This window comes from Notamacropus eugenii, chromosome 1 (genome assembly GCF_028372415.1).
Source record: "Notamacropus eugenii isolate mMacEug1 chromosome 1, mMacEug1.pri_v2, whole genome shotgun sequence".
NCBI lineage: Eukaryota > Metazoa > Chordata > Mammalia > Diprotodontia > Macropodidae > Notamacropus > Notamacropus eugenii.
The window spans coordinates 10,214,240-10,237,806 of record NC_092872.1 but is presented as its reverse complement, the minus strand read 5'-3'; the positions used below and the strand labels follow the sequence as shown (position 1 = coordinate 10,237,806).

Below are 23,567 nucleotides of genomic sequence, written 5' to 3'. Positions count from 1 at the left end.
ATGAAACTAAGGCCTGACTGGAGAGACAACTTGACAGAGACACCAGTATTCTAGCCTAGCTCCAAACCTAACACCCTTTCCATTGGATCCTGTCCTCTCCTCAGTCTTAGCCACACAAACCCAGTCTCTAAATTGATTTGGGGAATGTCCTTCCTCTTTCTACTTTAAAAAGGTAGTAGAGGGGAGGAGAGAAAGACAGAAACAGACAGAGCAAGTCTTTCCATATCTAACACCTCATAGAGAGATAACAGTAAAATAACTCGAATGAGAAAGACCCAAAAAACTGACTATCCCCAATTACTCCCCACCCCATTCCTTCCCCTCCAAACACCCTCAGCCTGCACCCCGAACCTACATGCATTTCTAAGATCTCTCTCAGTCTCATAGTCTCTCTCTCTCTCTCTCTCTCTCTCTCTCTCTCTCTCTCTCTCTCTCTCTCTCTCTCTCTCTCTCTCTCTCTCTCTTTCTCTCTCTCCCTCTCTCTCTCTCCTTTTGCATTTTAGCAGCTTCGACCCCGGGAGTGAAATCCGGGGAGGTTGTTATAGCTACCCAGATCCGCAGGGGTTCCGTCTGTCTATTTAAAGCCCCTTAAATCTTCCTCCCCCTTTAAACACCATCTTCCCCGGGACTCGCGGGCCAACTTGTCTTTAATGAGTATTAAAACCCTATCTCCGCGCAATTAGCTCATTCCAGCCCGGGCGGCTCTGACTGACAGAGACGAGGGAAAGCATCCGCGTTTTCCCTGTGGCGATCAGTGCTGATTGGAGGCTTCAAAGGGAGCTCCTGCTACCTTTTTTGTTTTTGTTTTTTTTTTTTCTCCTTCTTAAATATTTGCCTCTCTGGCTCTCCACTGTCTTGGCTGGGGCGCAAAAAGCCCCCCCCCCCCCTTTACTTTCTCTCTCTCCCTCTCTCTCACACTTGCTCTCTCCTTCTCCACCCCCCTCCCCGCCCGCTCCCGAAGGCGCCCGAGGAAAGCGAGTTGGCTCCCTCTTACCTGCCCTAGTCTCTCTCCTACGAGAGTTTAGCTTGGGGAGGGAGGGGGGGAGAGGCGGGGAGAGGAGCTGATCGCACACCTCGCTGCCAGGAGGGGGACGCACAGGAGCCAGGAGGGGGCTCCAGGGGAGGGGGGAGGGGGGCGCCTCTCCTCTTTTCCCCCTCTTTCTCTTCTTTCCAACTTTTCCCCGAGACTGGGGTGAGAGGTCCTGAAGAACCTCGAGTTTTTTCTCTTTAAAAAAATATAATTGGGGGGACGGTTTGTTGCCGTATTTCTCTGCTGCTGTGGCGATGGCCCCGTTTGGATATTTCTTTTTTCTGTGCGGGCTGAAGCAGGCGATGGGCAGCTACCCGATCTGGTGGTGAGTGTGGCTTCCCCAACTTCACCTCCCCCCTTCTGCCCCCCCCACTCCCTCTCCCCCCTGAACACATGCCCCAGCCGCCGCTCCCGAGTTTCCACCCTGTGTAAGCATTTACCGGGACGGATCCCCTTGAGGTCCGAAGCTCGGTTTGCGGGAGGAGGGGAGGGAATATCTGTATCTTTATTGTGCCCCCCACCTCCGCCAGGTCTCACCACTTTGGTGTTACAGGAAGGGAGTGGAGGTCGAGTTGGGTTTTTTCCCCCCTTTGACCTGTGTACGTCGGTACCGCGACACCCTCCTCTCCCCCCGCACCCGCCCCAATCCACACCACTGACCCGGGTGGGACGGGGTAGCAAAGGGAGCTTCCGGGGGCTTTGATCTACTGGAGCCAGAGACTGCTGCCGAATTAAAGAGCTAATGATCTCAGTTGACACGGGCGCTTCAAGGTGATTTCGCTCGACATACGGGAAAGGAAAAGCAGGGAAGGAGAGAAGGGAGAAGATGGACGAGACAGTCGAGGCTGGAGAGTGTTGGACAGAAGATGAGAGAAAAGGAGAACGGGGGGCGGACAGGGAGGAGAGAATAAAAAAGGAGAAGAAAGGGGATAAGAATAGAAAGAGGAAAGGAGGAGAGATGAAATGACGGAGAAGAGAAGAAAGGCGTATGAAAAGATAAAAGACTTCTTGAAGGAATAGGTTTCTCTTCATACGTTATGCATAGCTTATACACATACATTACATACACAAACTTTAAAAAAAACAAACAAACCAAAAAGTTGGTAAGGCAAGACCGAACACTTCAGAGGAGAAAAGTTACGTAAAAAGAGAAAGAAAAAAAAAACAGGAAAGGGGACCAGAGTGGGTGAGATAGGGGCAGGACCGAGGCTTGTGCAATCTCTCTTGGGCCGTCTTTTGCCTGTCTCTCAACGTGCAAAGGGCCCTAGATAGGAGTGTTAAACCTCCCGCTCCGGCGGACTTGCGGGTTCATCGAAGTCTGCACTGCGGCCGCAGCTTCTGCTTCACCCCAGGTGCCTAGTCCGCGGTGTCAGTGAAGGAGGTCTTTTGGCAGGCTGAGATTGAGCCCCTTGGTAGTGAGAGGAGATCGTTATAAAGCGTCTGGAGCGATCGAGTTGGGAAAGAAGAGAAGGGGTTCCTGTAGCACGTTCAATTTTGGGAGGGGGAAGAGGTAGAGAGCTCGATCTGCACTTCCCTGCTCTCCAGTTCCTCCTCTAGCCCTAAGAATTAAGTGAAATTAAAGCAAAACCCTCTAAGTCGAACAAGAGAGCACTATCACTTCGAAGTTGCCCTTCCCTAGAACCCTCCCCCTGCGGACACTTAAGGTAGATAAAGGTGGGGATTTATTAAAGAGGGGGCTCGGAGTTACTGATGTTGGCCTGAACCTAATCTAACCCCGTCGGAAGCCCAAGTTAAAACCCCAACTGCCCTGGGCGCCTATCGGACGCTATTGACTTACAACTGCGCCTAGAGAGGGCCGGACTCCGGAGGGTAAACCCTGGAGTTTTCACTTGCAAAAAGTCGGGGGAGTCAGGGGTGGTGGGAATAAGGGGAGTATTGAGATCGAGGGTAGAGAAAGTCTCCTGATTCCCCTTCTCCGACCTGCCTGTGCCTAAGATTTAGCATAATTATGCTGGGGTGGGGGGGCGGAGGGAGGAGGCAGGGAGAGGAGAGACAGCCGAAGTACATTTAATCCGATAATAATTTTTCTTTCTTTCTGGATTTTTTCCCCCTAAGATGGTTCACGGGAGGGGGTGGGGCGGAGCTGGGTGGGGTGGGGGGAGGAGTGATATAGTTGTTGTGGGTGACTCGGGTTCCGTCTGCTCCCTCTGACCTGTCAGGCGGTAGTAAGGTCCCGAAATCAGGCAGGGGGTTGGGGGGAATGAAAGTGACGAATGGGACCAGATACTGGGCGGGGAGGGGTGGGGGTGGGAGAGTCAGGACTCGAGGGAGGGGATGAAAATGACGAATGGGACTAGATATTGGGAGGGGGAGGGAGGAGGGTCCGGACCGGGGGAAAGTGACGAATGGGACTGGATACCCGGGCTGGGGCGGCCGAGGGCCGCAGGCACTATCTGGGGTCGGGTTGGGGAAATTTGGAAGTTCTCCTAGACGTAAACGAAAGTTAAAGGGGAGTGAGGGAGGGTTCCCCATTCCGGGAGGCTGGGGATGGGTGTTCAGGGAAAGAGTGTCGATTTCCTTTAAGAAAAAAATCATTCTTTCGGAAGTCCTTATGCCTCCGGGAGACTTGAGGGGTGCCGGGAGAGTGTGAGTGTTTGTAGGAGTTGGGGGGGTTCAGCTGATCTGGAGAGCTAAGCACTCAGGGTTGGGAGGGTGGGGAACGCTGCGGGGGTTGCCCCTCTTAAGGAGGCTGCGGGGCTAGGAACGATGTCGTTCTGGGCTGCTCGGTTGTAGACGCTTGGGAGCAGTCCTGGCTAAGAACTTGCTGGGCTTGGGAAGAATTAGATTTAGACGGGGAGAAGGGCTTGGCCCCGGAAGAGGCCCTTCTCCGACAAGGACACCGTGTCCAGGCGAGCAGGAGCAGGGCGAGGAAACACGGAGTGCCCCGCCGCCGCCGCCGCCACTGCCACCGCGGCCCGGGCAGCGGTGACGCTGGGACGGCGATAGTAAGTACGGGAACGCACCGCCGAGCTGCGAGATGCTAATTCGCCGTGATGGCACAACGCGGACGCGCACGACACGGGCATACGCACCGCACTGCAGACACACTACACACACACACACACACACACACACACACACACACACACACACACACACCACACACACACACACACCCCACAAGTACCCTGAACACCTCCCTCCACCTTGGGGCATAAACACACACATCGGGTACATACCCAGAGAAGGCGCAACACACATACACACACATACCATCCAACACGTGGACCCACCCCATAGCTCCCACTGTCACATGCACAGACGCACAGTGACCCGAACATACACACAGACCCCCACACAAACATGCACAGACATACGTGCAGAGACACGCAGGCCCGGGGCTCTGCAGCACCTGTGGCTTCAGTCGGCCTGGGCTCTTCTTCTCCCACCCCAGGAATGTGATGGTGCGTAGGGTGTGGAAGTGTGTGTGGCTCCAGGATTAGAACCCCAGCTAGAAGGCCAAGCGGACAGAGCCCCGAACCTCAGCAGGTGGCGCGGGTCTCCCTCTGCCCGGGAGGAGGGAGCAGAGCCTGAATTAAGTGCTGGGACGACGGGGAGGAGGAGGGGGGCGAGGTGAGGTGTCTTTGGAGGAATCTACGTGTGTTCAGGAACCTAATTGGTGTGCACTGAGGAGAGTAAAAGCCGTGGAGTCGGGGTCATTGACGGGGTGGGGGGCGGGGGCGGGACGGGGAGCAGGGGACACCTGCAAGTCGGGGGGGGTGGTGATCTGGGAGGTGTGCCGCCGATGTTTGTTACTTGGAGCCAGATCCCTGCTCCATAGCCCTAATTAGAAACCCCGGGGCAGCCGCATTCCTGGGGCGAGAAGGAAGCACGTTCCGCCCCCAAACTACTGATATAAATATCCCTCCTGTCACTGGGGAGCCTTGTCCCAACCCCCCACCCTGGTCCCCCGCCTGGCCTCACCAAGTACACCTCCTCCTCTTCCTTGGGCAGGCATTTGCCTTTAAAACAGTTTTCTCCCGGACAGCCTGGGACCAGACTGATGCGAGCAAGATTTGTCAGCCAGGGACTCCAGACTGTCCTTTCACCACCACGACCTCCCTTCTCTCCTTTCTATTTTGTTTAGTTTACCCTCAGAGATAGCCCTAGGAACCCTGGGTCGCAGGAGATCCCCCTGCCTAGTCACTCCAACATGAGATGTCTGGCAAGTCGAAGGGCCAATGTCAGTGTGCTCTTTTGAGGCATCTTGGAGCTCGGCTTGGGATTTCTTTGGTTTTAGAGTTGGGGTAGAGAAATTATAGTGGCCAAGTCCCACGGTTGACAGAGAAGGAAACTGAGACCCATGTCTAACAGAGCTTCCAAGTCCTCGAATGCCAAAGAGGGTGGTCTTGTCACTACCCCACTACCCTAAGAGCTTCTACCTTTTTCTGGTCTACCCATGGCCAACAACATATGCCCATTTTCTTCCCCTCCCCATCTCTTTCTCTCCCCTCACTCTCCATCTCCAGCAGCCTGGTATGGTAGGAAAACAGCAGGTATTTATTATAACTTATTCTGTACCAGATAGGCGAGATAGGAACCGGATTTGTGATTTAATTGGTGTGAGGAACTTCTGGTGAGCAAATTCCCTCCACTAATATAGGTCTGCATATTCTCTGCAACTGCATGTTGGAGGGGTGCATAGAGCATTGATAGGTTAAGTGACTTGCCCAGGGTCTTATAGCCAGTATGAATAGAACTTGACTCCTAAGTATTCCTGGCTTGGGACTTATCCATTAAATCTCTCTGGAGATACAAAGACAAGCCAAAAGATACTTCCTGATCTCATGTAGTTTATGTTCTGCTGAGGTGAGACAGCGTCTACATAGAGAAGTAAATGTAAAATATAAAAGGCAACTAAAGAACTCTGAATTTTGAGAAGAAAGTTCAGGGTTCAAAGCTACCTCAGATACAATCTCTGCCATACTTCGGATCCTCAGTTTCTTAATCTGTAAAAACTGGGAATAATCATACTTACATTTAAGTATTTCCTTCCTGAGAAAGGTCAATTAAAATCTTTCCCCTTCCAACTTCATATAGAATTTTGTATTATATTCTTCTAAGCATTCATTATGTAATGTGATGTATTATAATTATCTGTGCTTGTATCTAATCCCACCCCCAGGCTATGAAGCCCTCTTATCACACAATTTCCTCTAAATTTCTCTTAATCTTCCACAGCACCTAGCGCAAGGCTATGTACACAATAGACACTTAATAAATGCTTGCTAAATGTTGACTGGAAAAGGGGGGAAGGGGAGGAGTTTGACCAACTGTGAAATGATTTAGAAAATATTGACTCCTATTATTAGAGGAGAATTTTTCCACATTCACCTGAAGTCTCTTAAAGAAACTGACTTAAACGGCCTTTGATTTCCCTTTCAGCCTAGAATTTCCATTCTGGCTCTACCTACAAGACCCACATGACTTAAGAGTCTCCCAACCCCATACTCTAAAGCTGCGTCAGGAAATATCTTTGGACTGATGAGTCTAATCCATGGCCTTCCTTCCATTTCCTGAACTAAAAAGATACTATAGTCCCCCAGGAAAGAAATGAAGGACAGGCAGGGAAGCTAAGGGAGGATAGGCAAGTTTCTCTCAGCTACTTCTCTTTTCCCTCCCACTCTTTAAGCTTAAGGCTCTGAAACATATTGTAGGATCAAAACCTCAGTTGGCTGACCCCAGAGAAGGCCCCTGGCATTTACACAAACCAGCTAGAATCAACCGAAAGCCCAAGAACTGGATTTGGACTCGGAAGACCTGGACTCAAAATCGGGGCTTTGTGCTTTGTTAGCTGCTTGACCTTGGACAAGTTGCTCTGCCTTTTGGGGTCTCCATTTTCTCATCTTTGAGAAAAAGATATTTGAGCAGGATCGGACTAGATTTCCTTGAAAATCCCTTCCAGTTGAAGTTCTGTGATTTAGAAGACTATAGAGTTCCTCTAGTCTAGTTCATCCTATTTTACAGTTGAGGAAACTGAAGCCAAGGGATATGAAGTGACTTACCTAAGGTCACACACATCATAAGAGCATCCTCACCTTTGTGCGAGATTCACACCTAGGTTATCTGACTTCACCAGAAGGGGCATTGCTTTTAGCCTTTTAAATTCTCGCCCCTTTTTTTTTACCCATACTTTTACTCTTCGCCTTCTTAATTATTCTTTTGTTTCATGCCTTCTGCAACGCCCCCTCCCCCCAAAAATGATGACACCTCTGAGCCAACACTTCCTCTCAAAATGCTCTCCCAAACAGTGGAGAGTCCTGATAGCTGGGACATTGTGGTAACAACCATTGCATATAAAAGTGAAACTGACCGGGGAACCTCCTCACCTGAGAAACCAAACAAGGAAACAGCCCAAATCAGGGGCAATTAGGCTTTTGAAGTTGGTTAGTCTGGGGGGGGGGGGGGGTGCTGAGAGGGAGGTGTTGGCAACCTACTGAGGGACTTTGAAAAACTGCCCCATCCCCCAGAACCTGATCTGGGCTTTCCAGCAACAAAGCTGGGAAAAGCTATGTTCCCTCCAGAGCCTTGGGTCCTGAGGCAGCCTTGGGATCCTAGGAAGAACTCTCTGCATTTTGAATCATAAGACCTAGTATTCTTGATCCAACACCCATGAACAAGTCAAGTCAGTTATCGGAACCTCCCCGTTCTTCATCAGTAAAAAAAAGATAATTAATACTTGTACCTCGAAGGAGTTCTGAGAGGAAACTCTTATAGAAATGGGAGAGAAATTGTCTGGCTCCAGAGCCTGGGCAGGGCAAGAAAAGAGAGGCCACAAAAATGAGAAAGACCCAGGAATATGAAATTAGTGAAATGCTAACTCGAACTGCCGAATCACAAAATCAAAGCTCACTGGGATAAGTGTGAGAAGCTAGAGGAACTCAGTAGAGAATCATAGAACCCACAGGCTACAAGCCACATCCAGAGGTCATTCAGTTCAACCCCCTGCCTCAGAGAACTGAAAGGGCCCTGAACACATAGACTGTTAGACTTGGAAGAGACCTTAGAATAGAGAATATCAGAGCTGGGAGGAGGTTTACAACCTAAAATGTTACGGCCAAAAAAAAATAAAATAAAAAATTAGACCTAGAAGGAATCTTAGACTAGATAGCTCCCCTCCCACATCGCACATGTGAGTAAATTAAGGCTCAGAGAAAGTAGCTTAACAAAGTCAAACAGCTAGTGTTAGCATCAGACTTGGGACTCAAACCCAGGTTTTCTGACTTGGAATCCAGGATTTTCCACAATCCCAAGAATCCTTCTAGAATAGTACAAGCTTGTCTGGGCTTTCTCTTAATTTTCTCTGGCCACCCTCCAGTTCCTCATTGCTACTGTAAACTGTAGTGACCCGAAGTAGGCATAACCCACTAATGAAGGTATGAGTAACAAGGTATACTGGCCCTTACATGTCACACACCCTCAAAGCCATCCTAATGTCCTGCTTGCTTTCTGCATAGCTGTGGTTTCTTGGCTGGTCTTAGCATCATAGATTTTGAGTCAAAATGGATCACAGAAGTCATTGAATCCAATCCCCTCATTTTACGGATGAAGAAACTAAGGTTTTTTCAGGAAAGGTTAAATGACATCCTAGGTCATATAGCTAGTACTTAAGGAAGTCTGGATATGCACCTAGGTGTTCTCATTCCAGATCTGTGTGCAGTAGTAGAAGGCACACGGGATAAATGGTTAGAAGTAAGATTAGAGTTAGTCCTGTCTCTCTCCCTTACTGGGACAAGTTACAGAACCTCTCTAAATCTCAATTCCCTTTTCTAGAAAATGCAAATAATGAGACTTGACCTGACTACCTGTGGAGCTAAAGTCATAAAAAAGTAAAATTGAACTCATGCCATTTATATCTCCATTGGCATAGTGTGGTGGAATCATGGGATGTTCAAACTGAAGGGCAATGTAAGAGACCAATTCAGCTCCTTCATATTCTAGATTACCAAGCACTTTACCAAGTCCCTTGAATTACTCCTCTGAAACACTCCCTTTAATGCAGCGGCTTTGAACATTGTTTGTGTCATAGACCCCCTTGGCAATCTACTGAAGCCCAATATCTGTGGTCTGTTGCCTACTTGTATAATTGAAGAAAATATTAAATTTCAGTTAGAAGCTAGTGAGAATCAAGATGTAATTTTTTTCCCCATCCAAATGAAATCTGTCCACAGATCACAAGTTCAGAACTGTGGTTGGAACGTGCCATCTCCTCTCTCTTTTTTGCTGGTACAAACTCTCATTTTGACCCCATGAACTATTTCAGTAGAATCCTACCAAACCTTCCTGTGTCCACCCTCTCCCTCTCCAATGCAGTCTGCTCCCACTGCTCCCAGTCAGAATAATCTTTCTTTCCTATTAATCTGGCCCATATCACTGTTCCAAAAAAAAAGCTAATTCAACCCAACAATAATTGGACAAATGCTTACTGTATGCTACGTGTTTACTATGTATACTCTGGGAATAGAAAGTCAGGAATGAAAGTTCCTGCCCTCAAGGAACTGCCATTCAACTGGGGGAGGGGGAGAATGTGATATGCACACAAGTAAGTCAATACAAAGTACGTAGAACGTAATATGGAATAATTTCAAGAAGGAGAGAGTTTTAAAAAACTAAGGGATACAGGACAGACCACATGAGAGGTGGCACTCCACCTATGGAGGACACCAGAGATAGAATGTGATAGGGACAGGGAATTGCCAGCAGGATCATTTAATTGAGATGGAGAATGTTGGAGGAAGTAATATAAAATCACTGAACAGGTAGATAGGAGACGGACTGTAGACGATTTTCAATACCAGGCTGAGGAGTCTGTATTTTAAATCTTAGAGTCAATGGGGAGCCATTAAAGATTTTTGTGTTGGGGGGGGGGGCGGAATGATGAAATCAGAGCTGTGTTTTAGGAATACTATTTTGGTAGCTATGTGGAAGATAGAATGGAGAGGAAGCTGGAAACAGGGAGAATAGGAGGCTATTGAAAAAATCTTGGTCAGAGGTGTTGAGGTTCTGAATTAGAAGAGATGCTATATAAGTAGTGACTAAGGAAAGGATGAGACAGATGATGAATCAACATAACTAGGAAACGGATTAGATATGGTTGAAGGAGAGGTGCCTACAAGGCTGGTGATAGCTCCAGTAGAAGCAGTAAAATTTGGAGAGGTCATGGGCTTGGGGGAAAAATATGAGTTCCATTTTGGACTTAAGTCTTCAGTGGTTCCCTTTTGCCTACCAAGTGCAAGACCTACGACAATCTAGCACTACCCTACCTTTCCTGTCTTTTCTTTCTCCTCTCATTGTAGGCTCTAACCAGATTGGATCATTGTAGGCTAAAGTGTTGAGGAAAGGCTTCCCGGAAAAAATGGGGCTCAAACTGGGACTTGAAGGATGAGGAGGATGTTGTTAGGCAGAGAAAGTTGGGGAGGACATCTGAGGTTAGGTACAAAAAACATTAACAACTCAGTTCAAAAAGCATTTATAAAGTCCTTACCATGTGTTGGGCATTGAGCTAGGCATCACAGTTACAAAGATGAAAACAAAACAGTCCCTGACCTCAAAGAACTTACATCCTATCAGCGAAAATAAAATATACATACATAACTAAATACTAGATACATATGTATATATGTGTGTACACATATTTATATGATAAATACAAAATAATTGTTGGAGCACTAGGAGTCAGTGCTCTTTTAGACAGTGGTCATTTAGTTGTGCCCTGAAGGGAGGTAAGGTTTCCAAGAGACAGTGATGAGGAAGAGCATTCCATGCATGAGGAGTAGGTAGCCTGTGCAAAGGCATGGAGATGGGAGATGGGAGGTGGAATGTTGTGTATAGGAAATAACTAGTAGGACAGTTTGGTTGGAATGTAGAGTGCCTGAGGGGGAGTAGTGTTTAATCTGTCAGAAGAGAGAGACTGGAGCCAGACTGGAAAAGGCTTGAAATGCCAGAGAAGTTGGGGGTTGATCTTAGAGACACTAGGGAACCAAGGAAGCTTCATGAGCATGAGGGGAACATGGCCAAATCCGTGCCTTAGCCATATCAGTTTGGCAGCCATGTGGAGGATGGATTGGAAAGAGAAGATCAGAGCCATAGCTAGCAATTTTATATCTAGGACAAGTCCGGGGGGTGGAAAGAGAGGGAATGTCAGCTGGGAATCCACCTTCTGAAGGAGGAAATACATCCCAGGGTGACTTGAGCTTTCTAAGTTGCTTAAGGGAGAAATATCTTGGTTCCAAGCTACTTCCAGAAGATTGATTGGGCAGGGGAGGAAGATGCCATAGGTTAAAACTGCCCTTCTAGGGAAGAGAACTGGTAAGGGAAGAACTTGCTTTCACTATCAGTACTCTCTAAATTTCTTGCTCTTGGGCAAAATTCTCATGACCTTACCCTAGTTAAAACCCTGGAGGAGAGTATTAATGAAGGGACACCAATTAGGAGGATATTGCAATAGTCCTTGTAAGTGATAAGGAAGGCTTGAATTAGGTTGGTTGTAGTATAAGTGGAGGGAAGGGAATGAATGCATTAAGAAACTCGAAATCATATCACCTGAAGATCAGGTGAAGGAACTGGGGGTGTTGAGACTTAGGGAGTGAATACATATTGTCTACAAATATCTGAAAGGATATCATGAAGAGTTGGTGGTGGTGGTGGTGGTGGTGGTGGTGGTGAGTCATGTCTGACTCTTCATGACCCCATTTGAGGTTTTCTTGGCAAAGATACTGGAGTGGTTTACCATTTCCTTCTCCAGATCATTTTACAGATGAGGAAACTGAAGGAGAGAGGGTTAAATGACTTATCCAGGGTCATACACAGCTAGTAAGTGTCTGAGGCCAGATTGGAATTCAGGAAAAGGAGGAATCTACCAGAGTGCAAGCCCAACATTCTCTCCACTGTGCCACCTAGCTGCCAGGTTTTGGAGAAGAGGAATCAGATTTATTCAATGTGGCTTGAAAGAGCAGAATTAGAACTGAATGGGTAGGAAAAGGGAAGGGGGAAGGTGAATTGGTACAAGTTACATGAATTCAATTTTGGCACTTCCAAACAACTGAAGATGTGCAGAAGTGGAATAGAGAGGAGAGATGCTAGTGAGGCAGGGGACCAAGTAGGTGGATGTTACAGTATTCCGGCTGAAGCAATAAGGGATATAACTAGAATGGTGGTACTGAGAGTAGAGAAGAAGAGAGAGGTGAAAGATATGAAGAAATCCCCAGCATCTCTAAGACAGGGATTCTTAAACTAGGGTCCACAGACCTTGATTTTAAGGGATCCATGAGCTTGGATAATTATTTCAATATAATTGGTTTCCTTTGTAAAGTCCTATATATTTTATCCTATGCTTTAAAAAAAATTCTAAGAAAAGATCCATAGACCTCACCGGACAACCAAAAGTGTCCATGACATAAAAAAGTTAAGAATCCCTGCTTTGTGACCATCTTCAGAAGCTTTAAGGAGGGGACTCTTCTTAAGGGACTGCAAGTCCATGCTGCTTGCACTCACTATCTTGAGACTAGTGGGAGTGAAGCTTTGACCTCCAATTCACATACGGAGAGAAAGAGGGCTGCAAGGCTTGGTTGTCTTGAGCTTAATTCAAGGAAAACCATCAGCATCAAATCTTTAGTGAACTCCCTTTTCCCCCTCAAGCCTTATCTTTCCTTCCTTTCTATAATAGGATAGCAAGTATCAAGCCCAATCTCCTGCTTGCTCCAGCCAGACTAGTACCTTTACTCTCCGCCATCACAAATCTTGGATCTTTCTCTCTTCCCCATTTTCTCCAAAGAATGCTGCTTCATCAAAGTATAATCGATTTAGGTAAGGTAATTTAGTACAACCCCCCATTTTATAGATGAAGAAACTGAGTTCCAAAACAGGGAAATGATGTACTCAAAATCACCCTGATAGTAAGCAGAAGAGCAAGGATTTGAACCCAGGACCTGTGACTGTAAATCTGACATTTTATCCAGTCCCTCTCTTTCAAGACCCTATTCAAGTCATAGACTCTTCAGAGTTTGGAAAGGACCTTCAAAGTCATTGCATTCAGACTCCCTCTCCATCCTGCTTTCACATAATAAGGAATCCCTTCTAAGATCTACTTGGGTCACTCAACCAGCCTCTGCTGAAGATACTTTGCATGATGGAGAACTCATATCTTGCCAAGGCTGTCTATTTCATTTCTGGACAGCTCTCATTCTTACACAATTCTTTGTTCTGTCCCCTGCAATCTTCCTCTGCTTAGTTTTACCCTCCGTTGCACCTAGTCCTGCCATCAAGGGCTAAGGAGAACCAGTGGAATCTCTGTTTCCCAGGATAGCCCTTCAGATACTTGAAAATAGTAATAATGCCCTTTGCCCTCTAACTCTTCTCTTATTTCTTCAGCTTTTCCTCCTATAGCCTGGTCTTCAGTCCCTTCCTCATTCTCATCTTCCTCTGAACGTGTTACAGGTTGACATACCCAGAATGTCAAAATGACATACTCAGAAATGAACAAACTTTGGGACTCTGATTTCCTTATTCTGGGAACTGTTCTGCCAATGGCATCTAAAATCATATTTGCTTTTAGTTAAGTTTAGTTTTTTAAACAAATGTGTCACAATTGACTTGGTCATAACTTCTGGTCATCGAAGACCCCTGTGTTTTCTTCACATGAACTGCAGTTGTCAAATTCCCTTTTATCCTCAAATGGATTTGTAAATTCCACATTTATCTCTGCTTAAGTTTAATTATGAGAAATCTGGAAATCATGAACAACACTGGGGGAAATGTTTAGTCCTATGGTAAAATAGACTTACGGGGAACAGGGCAGCTGTTTTCAGATACTGAAAGGGATGTCATGTGGGAAGACAGATGAAACAAATTCTTTGTGATTCCAGAAGATGGAACTAAAACCAATGAGTAGAAGTCAGTGAGTCTAGTTGTGGAAACACACATACACACACACACACACACCAGTATAAGATATTAGTGGACTTCATAATATCATGGAATTAAGATCCAGAAAGTCCTCTGGTCCCACTCACAGTGAATATAGGGAAGAACTAGGCAATATTTCTTGGTTATTGACTTTCTAAACTAAATAATCCACACACTCCCCAACTGGTACAGTGGATAAAGCAGTATATTTGAACTCAGATTTAAATCCTGTCCCTGTCATTTGATCAAGGGGTAGAATACTTGACCTCTGGGTCTCAATTTCCTCCTCTGTAAAAGGAGAAGATAGCACTAGATGGCTTCTAAGCATCCTCCCAGCTTTAAATCTATGAACTTTTTCATCTTTTTCCACTAGTCAGCATTGAACTGATGAGAGTTGAAGCCCCTACCCTCCAAGGAATTTGTAGTATGATGGAGAGAGGAGTCAGGAAATACCCCTGAGGAGCCTCTGCAGTTTGGAGGAGGAGACAGGTCTGTCTTGCTCTGAATCTTGGGAAGTGACTTGCCTAAGGTCATACAGTGACTTAGAGGCAGAACTGGTGCCAGAGTCAGGATTTTCTCATCTATAGTCTCGGAGCTCCTTCTGCAATGCTGCAGGGCAATAGGACATATACTTGGGGAGGAAATCCCCAAACTCGTAACATTTCCCCAATAACAAACACAGGACAGCAATGCAAACGGGTTTCAAAAGTGCTAAGACAAGAAGGAAGAGAGGAGAGATTAGTAACCAGGTTAGATGAGCACATTTATGTACTCAGCCATGTCCAACTCTCTGTGACCCCATTTGGCATTTTCTTGGCAAAGATACGGGAGTGGTTTGCCATTTCCTGCCTCTCCTATTATCACATGCTGTCACATACAAGTATGTGATAATGGGAGAGGCAGCTTGTCTAGGGAGTAGAGAGTAGTGGGCAAAGCCAGGAAAACCTAGAATCAAGATGTACCTCTCCCACATCCTGGTTGTGCGACCCTGGACAAGCCATTTAACCTCTAATTGTGCACCAGACAACTCTCTAAGATTTCAGAGAATTGTTAGGAAGAATACCCTCACCTGGGAGTTCTTTGAACCAAGGAAATCACGGGTCCAGTCCCTATGTGACCATAATAAGAAGACTGATAGCATCTTTATTGTTTGAAGGTTAGCAAGCACTTTCCTCACAGTAATCCTGTGAGGTAGCTAGCGTAAATATCATTATCCTTATTTTACAGTTGAGAAAACTTGAGCCTAAGAGATATCCGTTGACTTGCAGTAAATGGCAGCTAGATGGCGCAGTGGATGGAGCACTGGGTTTGGAATTAAGAAGACTCATCTTCATGAGTTCAAATCCAGCCTCGGACACTTACTTGTGTGATCCTGGACAAGTCCTCTTTGCCTCAGTTGCTCATCAATAAAATGAGCTAGAGAAGCAGATGGAAAACCCCTCCCATAACTTTGGCAAGAAAACCCCAAATGGGGTCACAAAGAGTTGGACATGACTGACCAGTCAACAGCTACAACAAATAGCAAATCCAATATTGACCCCTGCTCAGCCATGGTTAACTCCCAGGCCATGACTTTGTTTACTAAACCAGTGCTTCCCAACATAGAATCAATATATTCTCATGGGAGTGCAAAAAGTTTATCAAAAGAATGCAGGGACTATTTGGTAAATAACTATATTATCCTATGGAAATACTGCCAACTTGAGATAAATTTGTTTTATTTCTTAGACGCACGTGCTTGATAAACTCTAAAATTCATTTCCTTTCATATTAAATGGTTGGGGAAGAAGCGTCACTAAAAAGTCAAAGGAATACTGAGTGGAAATGTCTGTACTAAACTGTTTTGCTCAGAAGAAGGGATGGTCTCTGACTGGGGTCTAGCTTGCTGCAGAATGACTGTGGAAGGAGTTTCGTTTCACTTGAATAAGATTGAGGCATGAGTAGGTCTTGGATAAGGGAATGTGGAAAGGAGAGGGTTTTGAAAGAAATGATGGTATACAGCAGAAGTCCAATGATGAGATGTTAAGGGATCAGCTAAACTGGAATTAGGGGAATAACAGATGTTTGGAAAGGTAAAGGAATAGTTGATTGTGGAATTCAAATGCCAGGCAGGGGATTTTCAGTTTGTTCTTTTAAGTCATGGAGAGTCATTAATGGGTCTTGAGCAGAGCTCATTGTAAAGTTGAAAAGTGCTGGATATCTTTATTTTTGTTTCAAGAGGGTGAGGGCTGACTGGGGAAGCTCTGAGTTCAAGTTCTCATTCCCCCTCGGGCCTCATTATTTGTCAGTAGAAATAGAAAGGTGAGTTGAAATTACTCCAGAAGAATAGGGGTGGGGGCAGATCCACCCTTTCCTATTGGTGCCGCTTAAAAATCATGTGAGCTTTTTTGTGAACCTAGGAGAGCTGGAGTGACCCCTAAAACCCTCCTCATGGTGACAATAACACTGTGGAAAAGCGAGTACAAGTATCGTTATCCATTACAAATGGTGAAGCTGACTCCCCATGGAGGTCATATGTTTTGTCTAAGATCACAGAGCCACTTTTATAAGAATTGAGGGGGTGGGAGAGAAAGGAAAGGGTTCTTGGGAGAAGGAAGCTAACCTATTTATGCTCAGGTAGGGGGTTGGACTCAATGACTTCCAAGGTCTCTTGCAAGACTGTGATTCTGTACTTTGGGTGGACCTACTGGCACCCTAAGGAGACCCTTTTTGTGTGACAGATTGGGAGGAGCGGGTGAGATGCCACATGGTATACGAGGGCTTGGGGTCAGGGTGTGGGAAAGCAAATCCAGACTCTACCACTTAGTATTTATCTGGGTGACCTTGGACAAGTCATTTCCTCTTTATAAAATGAGATGGTTGGACTAGATAAATTCTAAGGTCCCTTCCAATTCTAAATGTACTATGCTGTGGTTCTCTGGAAGAGAAGGTCCTTTCTTCAGATGGTTTGAGGGTTGGGGAAGGAGAATGGGTGACGCAAACTTAGCACTTCCAAGTAGGGATAGACACCATGCATCTTTCCTAACCCTAATCCCTCTGCTTCCTTCTCTTTCTGCTGTCCTTCCCCGGGCCCAGAGGTCAGCAACTGGCTGGCCACCCACAGTGGGTTGGGCTGGGCATAAGGGGCTGCCATGGTCAAAAGCCATTGCTCCCCTTTTCCCCAACTTGTCTTTCTCCTTCCCTCCCTCCCCATTTCCTCCCTCCTCCCCTCCCTCCCTTCTTCCTCAGCGTCCTGGGTGAAATCGCTGGAGGTGTAGTGCCTTCACATTCTTTACCAAGCGAAACGTGCCACCGATGGAAGCGGGTGAATGTGTGGCCCCGGGCAGAGCGCAGCGTCTCGGCCTGCCTGCTGGGACTTGCTAGAAGTATGTGTCAGTAATCCCAGCAGCAGGCCCTGGCTCGGGAGAAGGAGGCAAGGACTCTGGTTGAGGGAGAAGGAGAGGAAAGCTGAGGAAGGAAAGGGGACCCTGGCGGCCGGCTGCCAGTCCCTTTGGCCCAGACTCTAGGGGGCTCCAGGGAGATCACCAGCAGGGGAGACTAGATATGGATTCCGACAATCTGGGCTTGAATCCCACCTTTGCCACAGACTTCCTGTGGAATCTTTGGGAAGTCTCTTAACCCCTCTGGGGCACTGTTTATAGGGTCATAGGACTTAAAGATGGAGGGCACTTTACAGATCATTTAATGCAATCCTCTAATCTTGAAGAAAGGGAAATTGAGGCCAAGAGAGGGAAAATGTCTTTCCCAGGGTCACATAGGAAGTAAACAATAGCACTGTCATCTGTAAAATAAGTATATTTATTGTGTGTTCTCAAAGATCCCTAAAAAGTTCTAAATCCCAGAATCCTATGATCCTCTGGAGTGCTAGGGCTAGGTTTGAATCCCAGCTCGGATGTTTACTTACAACCTCTGATTTTGACAAGTAACTTCCTTTTTCTGGGCCTCAGTCAGCTAATTTGTAAAATGGGGATGAGGAAGGGGAGTTGGACCAGATGATCTCCAAGGTCCCTTACACCTCTGGTGCTGATAATCTCCCAGGAATGAAGGAAAGGGGAATTACATAACGCAAGGTAGTTAGCTGGTAGAAGAGTGTCTGAGAGATTAAGGAAGAGAGCAGAAACTCCAGGTGTTGCAGTGATTATTTCAGGCCTAACACTCATCCCAGAGCCCAAAATAGAGACGCAGACAGCGAGCAAGTTGGAAGGCAGGGCAGGGAAATGGCAGGAATGTTAGATCTGGAATCAGATTGGAGTTGGAATCCAAGCAAGGGTATGTACGTACTACCAGTGTGACCTGCAATAGGTCATCCCCACACACCCATACACTCTGGGCTTCTGTTCCCCCTTGAACAAGTGTCTTTATGCCTCAGTTTCTTTCTCTGTAAAGTGAAGGGATTGGATTAGATGTTTCTAAAGTTCTTTACAGCTCTGATTCCTGGGGATGCTTACAGCAAAATCCTCAGTTCAAAATAACCCCTGCTTTTCTATATGTGACCGAACCACCTCAATGACCAGACCAGACAAGTCAGTAGGATAGAAACTCTACCTATAGTCTCTCTCTTGCCCTCTCTCTCTCTGTGTCTCTGTCTCTGTCTTTCTGTCTCTTTGTCTCTCTCTGTCTCTCTTTCATCTCAGAGCATATCTAACACTTTGCCCCCTCTCTGATATATTTGGTATATAATATACGTGCACATATCACATTTCCCTATTCAACTGCGAACTTCCCTCAGGATCAGGCCAGGACTATGAATTTTCTATTTTTATCTCTCCCACTACCCTGATGTGGGACTTTGCACACAGTAGGTGCCTAATAGATGTTTACTGAGTTGACCCTCACAAAGCAGGTATCATCCCCATGAAAGAGCCCACAGGGCAGAACTTCCCTTGAGGAGTAGTTGAGGCAGTGTGAGTGCAATAGACATGGGCTTGGATCCTGGCCAAGTCATTTTAATTCCTCCTCTTTAAAATAAGACAATTGGACCACATGATCTCCGAGATTGCTTCCAGATCTGACATTCAGTGATTCTGTCTCTGGCTTACTTCTTCATCCTTCCTATTGTTTATCTAGCCAAATTTGGAAGAAAAACCTTTTTTTTAAGCATCTCTACCTCTCCAATAACAGATGTTTGAGTTGTCCATTGTGGAGTTCAAATGCTAGGCAAGGGGTTTTCAATTTTCCAGTGTGTTCGATTAAGGAGACCTAACATCTACACAGAAGGGGGGGGCGGAGAAGGGGAAGGAAGAAGACACGAAAAGGAGGGGGCATCATTTGTAGTCCTAGTTGATGTAGAGGTAGAAGCACAGGGGATGGAAAGGGACACTGTTAGGACCTGGGTTATACCGGTGCTCTCCTCTTCCCCTCCAGCCCCTGTCTCCCCTCTGGCCCTTCTACCTGGCCACAGTATAAACAACCAGCCCCCATTCCTCTGTAGCCGAAGGTAAGTGAGATTCAGCTGTGTGACTCAAGCAGGTCCAGGCCAACTGTTGACTGCTTAAGATAACTTTGGTGGACAGAGCTAGCCTCATTGGGCAACCCTGTACCGTGAGTGAAAACCCCTAACTTCCTCCTTCACCCTCTTTGCCTGACAGCCAGGACCCCAGACCTATTTTAAACCACATTTATACAGGGCTCTGCAGCATTATCTCTTTTGATTTCCATAGCAAACCTTTGAGGAAAATGAGACTTAAAGAAAGGAAAAGATTTGCTCAAGGTCATACAAGATAAACATCAAAGCCAGGGGGTTAATTCAAGTTTCTTGACCCCATACACACACCACAGGCCCTGGTTGACTGCAGGCCGGGCTGCCAAGATATTCCATCTGTGGGAAGGGAGGAAGAAAGGAAAGCCACATTATTACCATCACAGGATCCTGTCTTTTCTCTGATGAGGCCCAGGGAACAAGATGGAAAGGGGACGACTGGGGGCGGGGGGGGGGGGGCAGGATTTGTAGTCCAGGGCTAGAGGCTAGCGTCACTGTGGGCATGAGTACCCTTTCTTTCAAACTACCTTGTGTCTAACTAACTATGATGCTTTTATTTTGAATTAATGCCATCCATATCTATACAGGGTGACCCAAAAGTTCTCTCTCATTTCTTCCTTGTTTTCTCTCTCTGTCAGAATGTAGGGTTGTTTCATTCACTGTTTTTGTAATCCCAACACTCAACAGAACTTGGCCCATAGTAGGCACTTTATAGATATTCATTGAATAAAGGAAAGAGGTGGGGTAAATATGGGGTACCATAAGTTGATAGGGAGGGGATGGTGCTGAGAACTTCTGAGGGATTAATTTTTGCCATTTCACATCTGGTCAGAAGACTCATTTCTCTGACTATGAATGATATTCTGGGGCTTTTTTTTTTCTTTTTCATATTTACCTTCACAGGTGTCTGACTAGAGCTAAAAAGAACATCCTAACGGTGGATGGGGGGAGGGAGAGGACTAGCCATATCATAGGGTCATAGACTTATAGCTAGAAAGGACATCAGAGGTCATCTGGTCAAACCTTCCCCCCATTTTACACATGAGGAAACTGAGGCCCGGAAAGGTTAAGTCACTTGCTCATGCAAGTGGTAAGCATCAGAGACAAGATTCGAACCTTTGATCTCTGAGGCTAGAGTTGCTCTCTATTGTTTTACTACTCATAGGGCATCTAACTAACCAGAGCAGGGTCCCCCTCAGTATCCCTAAGGAATGGCAGGGCTTACTGAGTTTCTGTTTCAAGACTTGCCAATAGGGAAGGGATGGAAAGACTTAGACTTAGCTCATACTTCTGGGGTGATTTCAGGTTTACAAAGTGCTTGCTTCACTGAAACCCTGAAAGGTCAGTGATGCAAGAATTTCCACCCCCATTGGACAAATGAGAAAACTGAGTCTCCAGAGGAGTTGGGAAATGACTTGTCTAAGGTCACTCTGCTAATACAGCTGGGATTTGAACCTCATTTTTCTGACTCTAAGTCCCAAGTTCTTGACATGGCACCAGACTGACTCTGAGTATGGAGAAAATTAGGGTCTAACCATATTCCAGAGACAGCCATTCCATTTTCACCTAGAGAATACATGGCTCCTCCATCCCATCATATGTAACATAAGATGAGTGTACAGCTGTAGAAGGCCCCACCCAAGGCTATGGAACAGGCATAATGATGAGGTTAAGACTGGTTTGGCCACTTGCTGACTTAGCTATGAGACCTTGAGCAGGTCACTTCCGTCCTCTACCTCAGCATACTCCTGGGTGAAATGAAGGGGTTGAACAAGGCCACAGGATCCTTGATTTCCAATTGGACTGATCCATCAGTTTAACATTATTATTTTTTTAAGGTGACTTCCAGTTCTGAAAGACCCTCTGGTTCTGACTTTATGCATTTGCCATTCCTGTCTGGTTGAGTTAGAGCATTGTTTTTTTAATCAAACATTGCTTGAAATAATCAGAGCTAGGAATCTTTCTGTTAGGCAATAGTTTATTGGTAACATACATATTTATTGTATGGGGGTGTGTCCTATACAGGGTTTATGGAAACTGCTCTACACCATTATCACAGAGAAAGAGGACTGAGTTTGCTGTCAGAGGCGTAGGGTGGGGCATCCCAACTGTGTCCCTCCCTGTCTAAGCCTCAGTTCCTTCATCTGTCAAATTCGAGTTGGACTAGACAATCTCTGTGGTTTTCATGCCCCAGGCTGCTGATCTTGTAGTTCCTGGTTGTGCCATCTTGGAGAGTATGTTGAATTTATAGTTAGATGACCTGAGTTCAAATCCCAAGTAGCCACTTAATGCCCTCCAGACTTTGGTTAAATCACTTAATCCTTCTGGGTCTCAGTTCTATCATTTGTAAAACAGAGCAATTGGGCTGGATGTAAGCTCAGGTCTAAATTTGTGGACCATTCCACATTCCACTGTAGATTTAGAATGGGAAGATGTCATGGAGGTAATCAAATGCAACCCCCGCCCTTTTACTAAGGCCCAAAGAAGACTCAAGAATCTTCTAATATCATTTAGCTTGTCCTTTACTTGTCCCACTACCCTTAAGCATGGTTTAGTCTAGGCACAACCTAGGTGGGAGAGGGGTGAGTCCATGTCTGCTATGGATGATAAGGGGTATTCTATGAAGACATCTCACACACAGACACACACACACACACACACACACACACACACACAAATATGGGCAGTACCCAGACCAGGTCCTCATTTCCCATGATGCTCTTTATGAAATACATCCTCCCTCCAATCTCCCTTTCTCCTTCTGAGACTGGCACAACCTGAGGGGCTCAAGAACAGGGAATCATTAGTCTGGTGGTTCCAGCTAAGCCAGGTTGGCATCCTTTCCCATGATCCTCCAGGACACTGGAATTCTGGATCTTAATCTTTTTCAGAGAATCCCCCAGTCTTCCTTTACAATCCTTCTGGCTCCCAGTCTTTCCTCCATGATCTTGAGCAGTGGTTTTCTCCTAGCATTGTTTGGCCCCCATCTTCCCAGGCCTTCTCCCAGCACCCTCTAGGGCCCTCTGTCTAGATTCCCCTGTAGTAACCTTGCCAGAATCCTTAGGGCCTCAGGTAATCCATCCCTCTTCTGACTTTTTCCCAACATCTGAACACAGTCCTTTCCTCTACTCCCAGAATCCTCCAAGCTCCTTTTTAGCCTCCTCAGAAGTCTGTTCCTTCCATCAGAATCGTCTGAGTCCAAGAATCTTTAGGCTAATTACCCTCTCCAACATTTGCCTCTCACAAGTCTGGTAATCAAGAGACCAGAGTTCAATTCTCAGTCCTTCTGGCTTTATGATCTTGGACAAAACATCCCCTTTCTGGATCTCAGAAAAATTAGGAGGTTGGAATAAAAAGTCTCTAAGATCCCTTTAAGCTCTGATGTGCTTAATGTAATAAAGAGAGACCCAAAGAAATCCTGATACAGTAAAACAAGGTTTCATTCTTTGGGGGCCAGAAGGAGACCTAAAGGGAAGTGTTATAGGATCGTAGGATTGGGGACTAGAAGAAACCTACGAAACCCTTCAGAGAACTAGGGTTTGAGTGCGGTCTTTGCCATTTATTAGTTTGACTTTTCGCATGTCTTTTTGTATCTCAGGCCCTCAATTTCATCATCTGTGGAAAAGAGTGAGGGGGGATGGGGTTGGACCAGCTCTGATGCTCTATGGAAACTTCTCTCCACACTTTGCTTCTTGTCATGGTTCTTGGTCTTTGTGACATGCTGCGTGTAAAGAGCCATAGAATGAACTCCTCCTCCAGGATGAAACACTTCAGGTCAGGGATGGGAGAAAAAGAGAGCTACTTCTTGGACCTGAGCGCAATTGGGGTGGACCCTCATCCCAGGGATGCAGTGGAAAGAGTCTCGAAATTTGCAAATCAAGAGACCAGGTTTCAAATCTGCTACTTCCTGCCTGTATGACCTTTGATGAGTCACTTCCTGTCAGAGGCTCAGTGTCCTTATCTGTAAAAATGAGGATTTGACTATTTGTGCCACCTCCCTCATGGGGTTATCACCAGGAGATCTAGTTTGGAGTGACTGTCCAGCAGCTTTCTCCCTCTACCACCAGGAAGGACAGTTCAGAACCAACACACATGCACACACACACACACACACGCACGCACACACACACATAC

General features: G+C 46.2%; 1 protein-coding gene across 1 annotated transcript in view; it reads left to right on the top strand.

Annotated features, from left to right (window-relative positions):
- Positions 1 to 1,114: 1,114 nt before the first annotated feature.
- The window catches only part of WNT3A (Wnt family member 3A), a 94,709-nt gene continuing 72,256 nt past the window's right edge, over positions 1,115 to 23,567 (top strand). Inside the window, exon 1 of the mRNA XM_072653037.1 lies at positions 1,115 to 1,355. Coding sequence (XP_072509138.1) covers positions 1,285 to 1,355 — 71 coding nt within the window. The 5' untranslated portion in view covers positions 1,115 to 1,284. The remainder of the gene's footprint in view (positions 1,356 to 23,567) is intronic.